Source organism: Emydura macquarii, unplaced genomic scaffold (assembly GCF_026122565.2).
Source record: "Emydura macquarii macquarii isolate MOO-44397 ecotype Brisbane River unplaced genomic scaffold, CSIRO-AGI_Emac_v2 contig_1790, whole genome shotgun sequence".
Lineage (NCBI taxonomy): Eukaryota > Metazoa > Chordata > Testudines > Chelidae > Emydura > Emydura macquarii.
Window position 1 is genome coordinate 14,692,257 of NW_027131927.1, and position 11,958 is coordinate 14,704,214.

At 43.9% G+C, this 11,958-nt stretch overlaps 1 protein-coding gene across 1 annotated transcript in view; it reads right to left on the minus strand.

Annotated features, from left to right (window-relative positions):
* The window catches only part of LOC137158919 (UDP-glucuronosyltransferase 2A2-like), a 39,039-nt gene extending 27,558 nt beyond the window's left edge, over nucleotides 1-11,481 (minus strand). The window contains exon 1 of the mRNA XM_067556924.1: nucleotides 10,466-11,481. Coding sequence (XP_067413025.1) covers nucleotides 10,466-11,213 — 748 coding nt within the window. The 5' untranslated portion in view covers nucleotides 11,214-11,481. The remainder of the gene's footprint in view (nucleotides 1-10,465) is intronic.
* Between the last annotated feature and the right edge of the window lie 477 nt (nucleotides 11,482-11,958).

The following is an 11,958-nucleotide window of genomic DNA, read 5'->3' on the forward strand; positions in this document are numbered from 1 at the left end:
ACTTTACATTGAACCAGTGACTGTTGTCAGCCGGCCAGACCAGCACCTTTCCACAGGACCCTGTGCCCACACCAGAGCCCAAAACCAAAAAAAGTGCTGCCAGACACTTCACAGACAGCATAAATGGCTCCATTCTGCTTGCTCGCCTACCTCTTTTAATCCAGAGGCCAGTACACAAGAGGACAGCCCCGTGGACTTTATATTCTAAAACTTCCAACATTGATTAACTGCCGACTTATCCCCAAGCACATGGAACACCTTGGCAGTAAATAAACCCGTGCTAACACGTGATCCGTTCTTGATAACACACAGTACGAATTCCCTGCTTCAGTCCACAGCAGGAAATGAGATCCAAGTCAGATCACTCCCTCAGCTGGGAAAGCACTAACATTAATTCTTGGTCTGGATGAATTACTGCTCTTTTTACTAACTGCTACTACCCCTGGTGCAGAGAGGGAACTAGACACAGAATAGAGGAAGGCCTCTAGAACCGAACCGTACCGTTCCGCTGCCGAAAATCCCCCCTGCCGCCGCCGGAAGTTCCACTCACCCACCCACCCTCGCAAACGGCGGCAGGGTTTCGGCGGAGGGCATTGTTTCCCCCATGTAACCCCGCCGCCGCCGAAAGTCTGTCCCCCCCCTTTTTTTCCCCGAGTGGTACTCGGGTCAGGTGCAGTCAGGTCAAGTACCACTTGACCAGACTGTACCTGACCCGAGTATCACTCGGGAAAAAAAGGTTGAGAACCGCTGCTCTAGAAGAAGAATATTGCCCTGCTGCAGGAGAAAGAGCAAACACATGTATTGCCATGCCAACTGTATTGCTGCATGTGGGTTTCTGTGACAGTTTTCCAGTGATAGATCCTACAGCAGCTGTGATAGGAAAGCCAGGAAGGAAGGAAGGTAGGTGACAGCACATCTACTACAGCCAGTCTGTTAAGGACTTGTTTTCACAAGACTTTCATACCTAGAGTTAATTGATTGCCAGTTAACTCAAGGTAAATAACATGTTTGTAAAGGCTAGTGTGGACATTTCATCATGTTACATAGGAATTGTTCTCTTCTCTAGGGATCAGCATTGCCTGTCTGCAGTGGGGAGAATCCCCACAAGCCTTTACAAACATGTTAATTGGCAATCAGTTAACTCTAGATATGAAAGTTAATTGTCAATCAATTATCTCCAGCTACAAAAGTCTAATGAAGACAAAACATGGGCCCTTCTATTTGGGATAGTTCACCTGTGACTGTTATAGCCTCGGTTTTCACCAGCTTTTTCCATGACATTCCAGGCTGATTATGATTTGGTGAAACATACTGTAGCAGTCAGGTGTGCCACCGCTGTACATAAATAACAAAAGAAGTCTTCATTCCTGCGAGGTCTTCACAACAAGTGCTTCAGAGGAGACTCCACTCTCCACCTGACCACATACTTCCACCACCAGAACGGACTGGCTGATGACGAGAAGGGGAAGGAGGAGAGAGGTCGGTATGGAGTCAATGTAGCTGCTGTAATCAGCGGTTCCTGGACTTCATTTATCCCTGTTTTAGGCCAATGTTTCTCCATTGACTTTAGTGGAGTCACTCCTGAGTTACAACAATATCAGAGGAGAGGCAACCGCATTGACTTCATCAAATTTCTTCCTCTGTCTTAGAGGAAAAGAGACCGCTGATTATATATCCCTACTTCTGATATGCATATGTTTACCCTCCAGTGAAGTCTCTGTATGTACAAGGCCACATCCTCAGTTCATGTAAACCAGTGTCGCTTTACTGAAGTCAATTTACACAAGCCGTTATTATAGCGCTTTTTTATCACCGATGTAATTATCGTCGACAAAACTTTCTAGTGTAGATAAGGCCTCAGGGAAACTCACCCAATATGCTGCTATAGTAGGAATCCCATTCCTTCCAAATCAGGTCAGGAATGAAGTGGAGCAATAGGTTTTCAGTCCTCTCCAAAGAGGACATCCTTTCCTGTAGTTCAGAAGTGGCCGTTGGCACATAAGAAGGAGCCAGTATTTGACCACACAGTCTGTCAAAAACAATGGCTGGGGAAAATCTCAGGGTGAAAATAAATGGCACCCTCAGCAGTTCTGTCAGCAGTTCTCCACAGGGAAGTACTGGGTGTGTGAGAGAAGGACATCATACTGGGACAACTGCAGCTTTTCCAGCGTCTTCCTGCGTTTTACTGCCCTGTCACATATCTGCCTGTGCATGTGAGAAATACCACAGGAGAAGCTCTTCATTGTGCTATGCATTTCCCAGGAGACCAGAGGATTCTCACAGACCCAAAAATGTAGAATTTTCCCCACAGTGATCACAGCCCATGAGATGTAAATCCGACCTCAACGGTTTCAAACTGAAGAGCAGAAGCTGAAGTCACGTTGACAGAAAGGGATGCTGAATGGACCCGCTCTGTAATGTTATGGCCCATGCTTGCCAGGTCTTCAGTCACCAGTTTCAGATTCCTCCAGTTGCTGTGTTCCGCAGGCCACACTGGCACATTCCCAGAGAGCACATTTTCAGCCAGCAGGGAGAGACAAAGCATTATTTCTGCAGGTAAACTGCAAATTTAGCATAGCTGCCGCATCTGACCATCAGTGGACAAAGGTTGTGTTTGCGCAGGGATCTGCCTTAAAAGAGTGAGTAATCAAATATTCGTGCTGTCAGTAAGAAACATCCCATGATTTATGAAACAGCGATCTGTTTCTGGAAAACCTGGATGGGAATTCATGGAATGAATCAAACTTTGCAGATCTCTCTATTAAATGGTAAAGGTAAATGGTAAACACTGAACTTGCTCTTCTATGGGATTTTTAAAATATAGGGAAGATTTTCAAAGGAAGTTAGGCACCCAAGCCCCACTGACTTTTAATCAGAGATAAAGGCCAGATTTACAAAGGTATTTAGGAGCCTAATGAGGCAAATAGGTGCTTACCCTTCTTAGGTGCTTAGTGGTATTTAGACAAGCACCTAATTCCCCTTAGCTTCAATGGGAGTTAGGTGCCTAACCTGCTTAGAATGAAACAGCTCTAAAACAACACTGTTTGTCCACACACACAAACTGGGAAATGGTTTGAAGAACTTGCCGCCTCTACAGCATCCCCAATTTTCAAGGGTGTCTTTCAGATGGTTAAAGTGGTCTGAAGCTTGGGGTCTTTTGGGGCTCCTCAGTGTTACGGGTTGGCCTAATAACCACAGCTGCAAACAAAACCCAGCCCCTTCCATCTGCTGCAGAGAATGAAACACACACTTGCCGCAAGACCAGGGCTCTGTTGAAACCAAAGGACTTGCAGGCTGCCCAATCTCACAATAATTTGGTGGCTGAAGGAGGCGTGCAGACACCATTGAACCTGCACTGCACTGCATGTCCAATCTCTTCGCTTGGCAGATGTCTGAGAAGGAGCTACAGCTAGTCTGTTGCTATTATCTGTCTCTCATAAATGGGTTTCCTACTTGTAGGAAATGTGCTCTGAGTGGTACAGCTAATTTAGAAGGGACTCTAACTTTTCTGGGGCCTCATGCAAGCTAGGATCTGGGCGACTCTGCCCTTCTGACACTGGGTCTCAGCTTGCCTCCATGCCCTCCATATGTGAGCCAGGATCTGAGGGCTTCTGCCCCTTTGAGGGAGGGGGAGCTGAGTGCCTTTCCCTGACCCCCTGGGATCTGAGGTGGCCCTGACTCTGTACAGTGGGGATACTTCCTTGCCTCACAGAGGTGTTGTGAGGATAAATATATTAAAGATGGGGAGGTGCTCAGATACTGTAGCAAGGCAGGACAAATACGTACCTGAAATAGGACTAGAATACATACCATGCAAGGAGGTGTTTGGTATAAGAGCTGTATATGCCACAAGGTGACAGTAACATACTGTAGACTGGATTTGAAGGTCTTTGGTAAAACAAAGTTTTTTCCTAGTAACTTGTGTGACGCTAGGCCCAAAACAGCCAAGCAACTTTGCAAGTTGCAGGGTCTAACTCTGACCTTTCAAGATATTTTATAGGAAAATACAAAAGTAGTGAGGGTCATTCCTTATAAATAGACTAGAGCTTTGATATGCAAATGTATTGTTTGCAGTTATTTACATATCTCTTGTTAGAGGTTAGCAGTGTAGATAAACTGCTTTCCTGTCTATCACTGTTCTATTGATTAAGAGTTCAAAAGAAACATATGGACATTTAGATGGAACTTTGAACGTAACAATACTATTGTTTATATTTCTCTTTGAAGTTTAAGTAGTAAATACCAGTGAATGGTTGTAAATGGCCAGTTACCTTGTGCTAATGTAACTAGTTACTGATCTGCTTGGGACATGGGAGATGGTACTTCAGAATTCCAAGTAATCATCTATTAATTGTTCAAGGAGATACCTGCTGTCAAGAAAGTATTGGTCAGCCTGCATGGATCTATAAAAGACTCTAGGGGACTGATCCTTTTATCTCAAATCTGTCCAAGCTTGTCAGGGAAAGTTTGGATCACAAGATTGAGATCCCAGCACCAGCCTGGAATCACCCTGCTAAATTCTCATGGGATAATTTGAACAAACTCTGCACATGGACTATTTTGTCTTCAGTCTTCACATACCTCTGGATCAACTCATCAGAAGACTAGGCCTGGTCTACACTGGTGGCTTAATTCAAATTAAAGTCCCTTAATTCAAATTAATTACTCCCGCATCTACACTTGCACATTGTTAATTCAAATTAAGGAGCCTTTAAAATTGAATTAATAAAACCACCTCTGCAAGTGGATTAGCGCCTGAAGTGCATCAGTTAATTCACATTAGTGTGAGTGTGGACGCAATGAGACTTAATTCAAATTAATTGGCGTCCAGACTGTATCCCATGATGCCCCATTTCAGTACCCTCCCCAAAAGCAGCCCCGGGAAGATTTAAATCTTCATTTCCTGCAGTGAATGGGTTAAAAATCCAAGCTGCGATCACCCCCTCCCCCCACCCACACACACACACACACAACTAGCCCTTTGCAGTTTGTCCCTTTAAGGGTTTGAAAATTTCACCCCCTCTCTCCCCGTGTGGTGAATGCATTTTAACTGCGCAGCAAGCCCTTTGCAGTTTGTCCCTTTAAGATTTGTCCCTTTGAAAGTTTAGCCCTTTAAAGTTTGTCCCTTTGAAAGATTTCACCACCCACCCCACTCCCCGTGTGGTGAATGCGTTTTAAATGCCAGCAGTGAGAGGAAATCTTTGCTACATTGTTTCAGTGGCCAATCATGGAAATTGATACATTATTAAGAGTTTATTCAAGGTACTACATGTGGATACATTATATTATGCTTTCCATCAGTGAAATGGAAACATTTGTATCACTGTATTAATATACTAACTGACTCCTTTGTTATTTATCTTGCATTCTACAGACACCTGTAGAATCAAAATCAAAGGCAAGCAATACACAGGAGGTGGTAGGGGGAGCATAAAAGGCAAACAGCATACAGGTGGGGGGGTTCATTTGGTGAAAGGAAAAATCAAAGGCAAGCAATATAGAGGGGGTGGGGGGGGGAACATAAAAGGCAAACAACATACAGTTCTAAAGTAATCCAGGATAAGCTGCGATGTATTTGTCACGGTCAAAATGAGAGCATAGTTCAGCTGGCTCCATGTGCCTGCAGCAATGGTGATCAGGAGAGTAAAAAAACAGCATGAAAATCCTTTTCCTGTTTGTTTGGGGGTGGGGAAGCAGCGCTGCATCCAGGGATGATGACACTCATCACAACAGCCTCTATGGTTAGTTGCACTGTGGGATAGCTTCCCACATTGCACTGCTTTCTAATTCGAATTAAGGCTGGCCAGTGTGGACACAAGCACAAACACTGTAGTGTGGACAGTCTGCAGCGCTTTCTATAAATCTCTTTCTGTAATTCGAATTGGTGCTGCAGTGTAGACATAGCCTGAGACCCATCCAGGTACTGGATGTACACCAGAGGGACTATACAAGCCTGCAAACTCCACAATTCTACTAGAACCCTGATGTATATGGACTTTCCACTCATTTGTATGTATCTGATTGCTTTAATCATTTAACATTTCTCTTATGGTTTGTTTCTTTCCTTTTATGATAAACCTTGAGTTTACTAAAGGATTGGCTGGCAGCATGGTATTTTGGATAAGATCTAAACTTATATTGATCTGGTAATGTGGCTGACCCTTTGGGGTCAGGAGAACCTTTTTGGTAAAGAGCTTAGAGTTTTAAATAATTGGTCTCTTTACTGGACCTAGTGGCTGATTGGGAGTCAGAGACTGAAATGTAGTAAAGGGGGCTGTGTATATTTTTGTTTTAGCTTCTTGATAACCAATGTGGGGAATCAGAAGCACTATTTATGGCTGGTTGGGAAGTCTGGCTTCAGTGTCACCCACCAGTGTTGGGAGAATCTGCTCTCTTTTTGCAGCCTGCCCTGACCTTGGCATTTTCAGGTGGCTACCCTAGGCATGGCGGGGTCACAGCCTGTTTACTCTGTACTTAAGAAATCATTTAAAGTCCCTTTCACTGTGTGAGAAAAACAGCCTCTAAGATCCTGCACGCAATATTTCTCTTTGTTTGCCAAGCCGCATTTAGCTGTCCTAGTGTCTTTCACTGCAGTTTATGTGTACTGTTTGGATCATGCTTTCCTTTTTCATTCTCTCTGTTTATTCTTCCCATATAAAAGCTGACAGCTATTGTAATGGAATAGCTATGAGAAACCAAGGGAGTCATGTGATCTGCCATGATTGCAATATGACAATAAAGATTAATTTTCTTAAAGCATTAAGGGCTCAATCTTACAAAATGCTGAGCCTTAGCAAGGTGCTGAAGTCAGTGGGAGTTGAAGGAGCAGTTCACAGTTCAAACCCATTAAAATGTCATTCACAGATCATATGTAATTAATATTTAAGCTATCATTGTTACAAAACAGATTAGCTCCATTGAGAACTGCAAACAATTCAGAACAAAGGTTCTACGTGAAATGAAATCTCAGGGCCCTCAGCATTTATTTCTGGGTGCAGTGTATGTAAGCATAATTTGTTTTGAAAAGAGAGGCTTGGTTTTAACTAACCTGTGATGTAAGTATGAGCTTTGGTTACAAAGCTATGCTTGATTTCAGTGTACTAGCTGAGAATCTCTGACTTTTCCTCTCACACACTAGGCCAACTTGCCATGCTGGAAAGGAATGGCAGAGTGCATTTTGTCTTCAGCCTTTCATCCATAACTGATTTGTAGCACTGACACAGAGAAAACTTGAAAGCGATCTTTAATGCATTCACAGATTTTAAGTCTGGAAGGGACCATTAGATCACAAGCCAGAGAATTTTACCTAGTTACCCCTGAATTGAGCCCTATATCACAAAAGACCCTCCAAAGCCAGTAGGGGAAAATAGGGGTTGGGGTCTGGGTCATATCAGTGCTACCCAATAATGAAGCCATTCAAGAAGGAGAGCATCCATGGTGGTTGGTTAGAATATTGTGGCAGTAGCCTCTCTCTAATTAAGATTGCAACAAAGTTTCTACACCCCTTCCCGCCCCCCCCAGAAAAGACTGTTCATTCTGAATGTAGGCAGGCTGTGCCATGGGCCAGAGTAGGCTTTGTGGGAAGAATCTCAAGCCAATTGAAGGAGGGGTTCCTAAGATACAGCACACTAAAAAAAATTGACTCTTAAAAATCAAAAGAATGTTCTAACGTTTTCTGGTCACACTTAGGGAGGGATGAAATGTCTACCACTATGTTTTCCTTCCTGACATCTTGTGCCTGGGGCTACAAAGACCTTCGGCACATAAAATAAAAAAAAGTTATTAGAATTTCTTTTAGGCTCTATGGAAAGGACACAGGGAGTGCTGGTGATCTATTGATGGAGGTCAGATTGAGGGATCTAATGGCCCTGCATGGCCTTAAAATCTTTGGATCTATGGCTCACCGGCATTGCATGCAGACTCCTGGCTGAGTTCAGCACTCACGCCCCTCTGAACGTAACAACAAGCACAGAGCGAATGGGCAAAACGACACGCTTGTTTGCTTCTCATCTGGATTTGAACCCAGGGCCTCCAACACCACAGTACAGACCTTTACCACGTGAGCTAAAATGGTAACTGCCTCAATTAGCTGGCAGCACTTGTAGGTTTTATCATTTTATGGGGACCAGCCACTTAAAGAGGACACATAACATCACTGAAGAACCAATGGGTTACACTTATATACTCTCCTCACCACCAAAACATTCTAGGAACTAGGAGTTTTAGTGTCACCTCTTCTAGCACCCAGCACTAGTAATTCTCTGCACCTCACACCCCTTATTATTGAACTAGATGTTGTGCCCCTGTGCTAGAAGAGAACAAAGTATCATTAACCCTCTTTTAGAGATGGAGTCATTGAAAGTGACCCAGGCCCCATGGTGCAAAGGAAGATGAAAAACCCCCAGAGCCTCTGCCAATCTGCCCTGGGGAAAGTTCCTTCCTGACCCCAAATATGGCAATCAGCTAAACCCTGAGCATGTGGGCAAGACTCAGCAGCCAGTCATCTGGAAAGAATACTCTATAGTAACTCAGAACTCACCCATCTAACTTCGCATCACCGGCCATTGGGCATATTTACTGCTAGTAATATAAAATCAGTCAATTGCCAAATTAGGCTGTCCCATCATACCATCCCCTCCATAAACTTATCCTGCTCAGTCTTGAAGCCCGCTAGGTTTCTTGCCTCCACTGCTCTCTTTGGAAGGCTGTTCCAGAACTTCACTCCTCTGATGGTTCGAAACCTTCGTCTAATTTCAAGTCTAAACTTCCTGATGGTCAGTTTCTATCCAATTGTTCTTGTATCCACACTGGTGCTGAACTTAAATAATTCCTCTCCCTCCTTGGTATTTACTCCTCTGGTGTGTTTGTACAGATCAATCATATCTCCCTTCAGCCTTCTTTTGGTTAGGCTAAACAAGCCAAGCTCTTTGAGTCTCCTCCCATAAGGCAGGTTTTCCATTCCTCGCATCATCCTAGGTCGCCTTTCTCTGCACCTGTTCTAATTTGAATTCATTTTTCCTAAACATGGGAGACCAGAACTGCACACAGTATTCCAGATAAGGTCTCACCAGCACCTTATATAACAGTGCTAACAACTCCCTATTGTTGGGTTAAGAATACCCTAGTGTTATGTTCCCTATTCCTTATGGGTAAAAATTCCCTGAGTGGGAATCATTATGTTAATTAAGTAAAATGTTTAAGCTGACCGCCATTTTGAAAAAGCAAAAGAACAACTAGGACTCCATCTTGGAGGTCTTCTTCTCCAGTGGCTCCTGCCCTTTTCTGAGAAAAGGCAGGAAAGAAAAGGCAGGAAGGAGTGTGATATGCCTGGCAACGGGATTCTATAAATTGTAGTGAGCCGGACAGCTCGGGGCTGTCCGTCCTAGAGGCAGCAAGTGTCATTACGGGCAGGAGCCGCCAAGCGAAGAGGAGCCTCTAGGAAGAACATCACAGATAGCTCCCACACAAGAAAATCAGCATATCTACCTGCAGTGGTTCCTGAGTCCATCATTAGATCCTGAGTTCCTGGCTCATCATCCTGGAAGTCGTGAACAACACTCCAGGAGGGTGAAGAAAGATCTTGAGTAGTTCTTATTAACTTTGGGCCTGGACAGTTTAGGTTTGATTTGGGAAAGAATCTGGAGTTAAGCTCCATTTTGTTAAATCCCCGAGTGACCCCTCGTTTGTTATTTGCCCCCTGAATAAATCGTACCTTGTTTTGCTTTATTCTGAGTTTTGGTATTTATCCACCTGACTACTCTGATGATAGATACGGAGGGGGGACCTAGACACTTACCTTTTTTATTGTTGGCGGGAGGATTAGGTATCTCCCATAGAATCCCATTTATTTTCCCCAACACTATTTCTACTGCAAATACCTCACCTGATGCATCCTAGGACCACATTAGCTTTTTCACTTCTGGCACTCCTGGGAATAGAAGCCTGGTCTCTCATCGATCCCCTTGTGAGTATATATTATGAAAATCTTTAATTACATGATCACATACAGTTTGTTCTTCAGGGCCCCTACCTCATTCAGCGCACAAGAGGGGCAGTAAATGAGGCAGACAGCTGGAAGGGTTAGATTGTAAGCTTCTTAAAGTGCCTAGCACAATGGGGTCCTGGTCCATGAGCAGGGCTCCCAGGCACTACAGTAATACAAACAGTAATTAACAATAGTAAAGGCTGTTTTCCCAGGGTTAAGGAACTGGACTGGAACTCAAGAGAGCTGAATTCTATTCCTAGCTCTGCTGCAACTGTGCAGGGCAAGGCACAGTTATAGTCAAGCAGTTGCACAATGGGGCCAGACTGATGTTGTATGGGGCAACTTTAATTCTGGCATCTCCTAACTTTTGAGCACTTGGCTTTGCAACATTAACGTTCTTTTGACATAGATTTTTGGATATAATGTCACTTAAGACTTTAAATAACACTGAGGATACGAATGCAAGAGTAAAATGCTTACCTAGAATTTCACTGTAATACGAATCCCATTCTCCCCAGTAGCTCTGAAAAACATAGTCTTGTAGGTGATAAGATATTATGTTTTTTATTCTTTCATTGAATGACATCTTGTCTGTGAGCTCAGACAAGGCTGCGGGTGCATATGAAGGTGGGGAGGGCATCTTCCCACAATGCCTTTCCACAGTCGAGGCTGGTGTGAACCGCAGAGAGTACACAAATGGAATTCCAAGTTTGAGAGCAACTAAGTCACCACAAAGAGTCACCGGATCGGACAGAAGTACATCGTACTTGTCCCTCTGCAGGCGTGTCATTAAATCCTGGTTGGCTAGCACACCATCACACACCTGTCTATTTATCTCATTCAATTTGACCATCAGTTTTCCCAGCTCCTTATAGAACTGCCAGAAGGTCAATGTCGTTGGTTTGTTATACACCCACAACCATATTATCTCCTTGATCAAGGAATCAATGTGGTTCTTTCCGAAGGGCACAGGATACACCTCAAACCTCTCAGCCGTCTCAGCATGTGGTGTGATGAAGAGGGAAGCAGTTGACACGAGGATGGTGACATTGTGCTCTCGGCGTATCAGTTCCTGTATAATGATCTTAATATTTAGCCAGTGACTGGCTTCTGTAGGCCAAATTAGCACATTCCCACAGAAGACCGTTCCTATAAGAGTGACCTGAAAAACTATAAGTTGGATGTGCTTCTTTGACACACTGGCTCTTGCTGTGGTGGAAGCCATCATGGGTTTGGTGACTAGAGAGGCATATATTTTTTCACTTTTAATCAGGGACTCTCAGTCTCTCTCAGTCATGTGGAATAGCCACTTTCCCAGCACTCCTAACAACGAACAGACATTCTCCAGAAGAGGGGGGTTCCCAAATCTATATCGCGATGGATACACACGGAACACAAATACAGTTTAGATCTCTGCATTAAAAAGACAAAAAGGGTTACAACATTTATTTCTTGTTTAACTCTTCTCTTTTATCATTAGTTTCAGTTGAAGTGAAAGAGGCCCAGAAGAAGTCCTAAGCATTACCTAAGTCTTCTAAACCAGGGCTTCAAATGGGACTTAAGTGCATAAGCCTTGTGTTGATCATAGAATCATAGAACATTAGGGTTGGAAGGGACCTCAGGAGGTCATCTAGTCCAATCCCCTGCTCAAAGCAGGACCAACCCCAACTAAATCATCCCAGCCAGGGCTTTGTCAAGCCATACCTTAAATACTTTTAAGAATGGAGATTCCACCACCTCCCTAGGTAACCCATTCCAGTGCTTCACCACCCTCCTAGTGAAAAAGTTTTTCCTAATATCCAACCTAGACCTCTCCCACTGAAATTTGAGACCATTTCTCCTAGTTCTGCCATCTACTACCACTGAGAATAGCTCCATCCTCCCTGGAACCCCTCTTCAGGTAGTTAAAGGCTGCCATCAAATCCCCCTCATTCTTCTTTTCTGCAGACTAGGATCCCTCTGCATAGGGATGA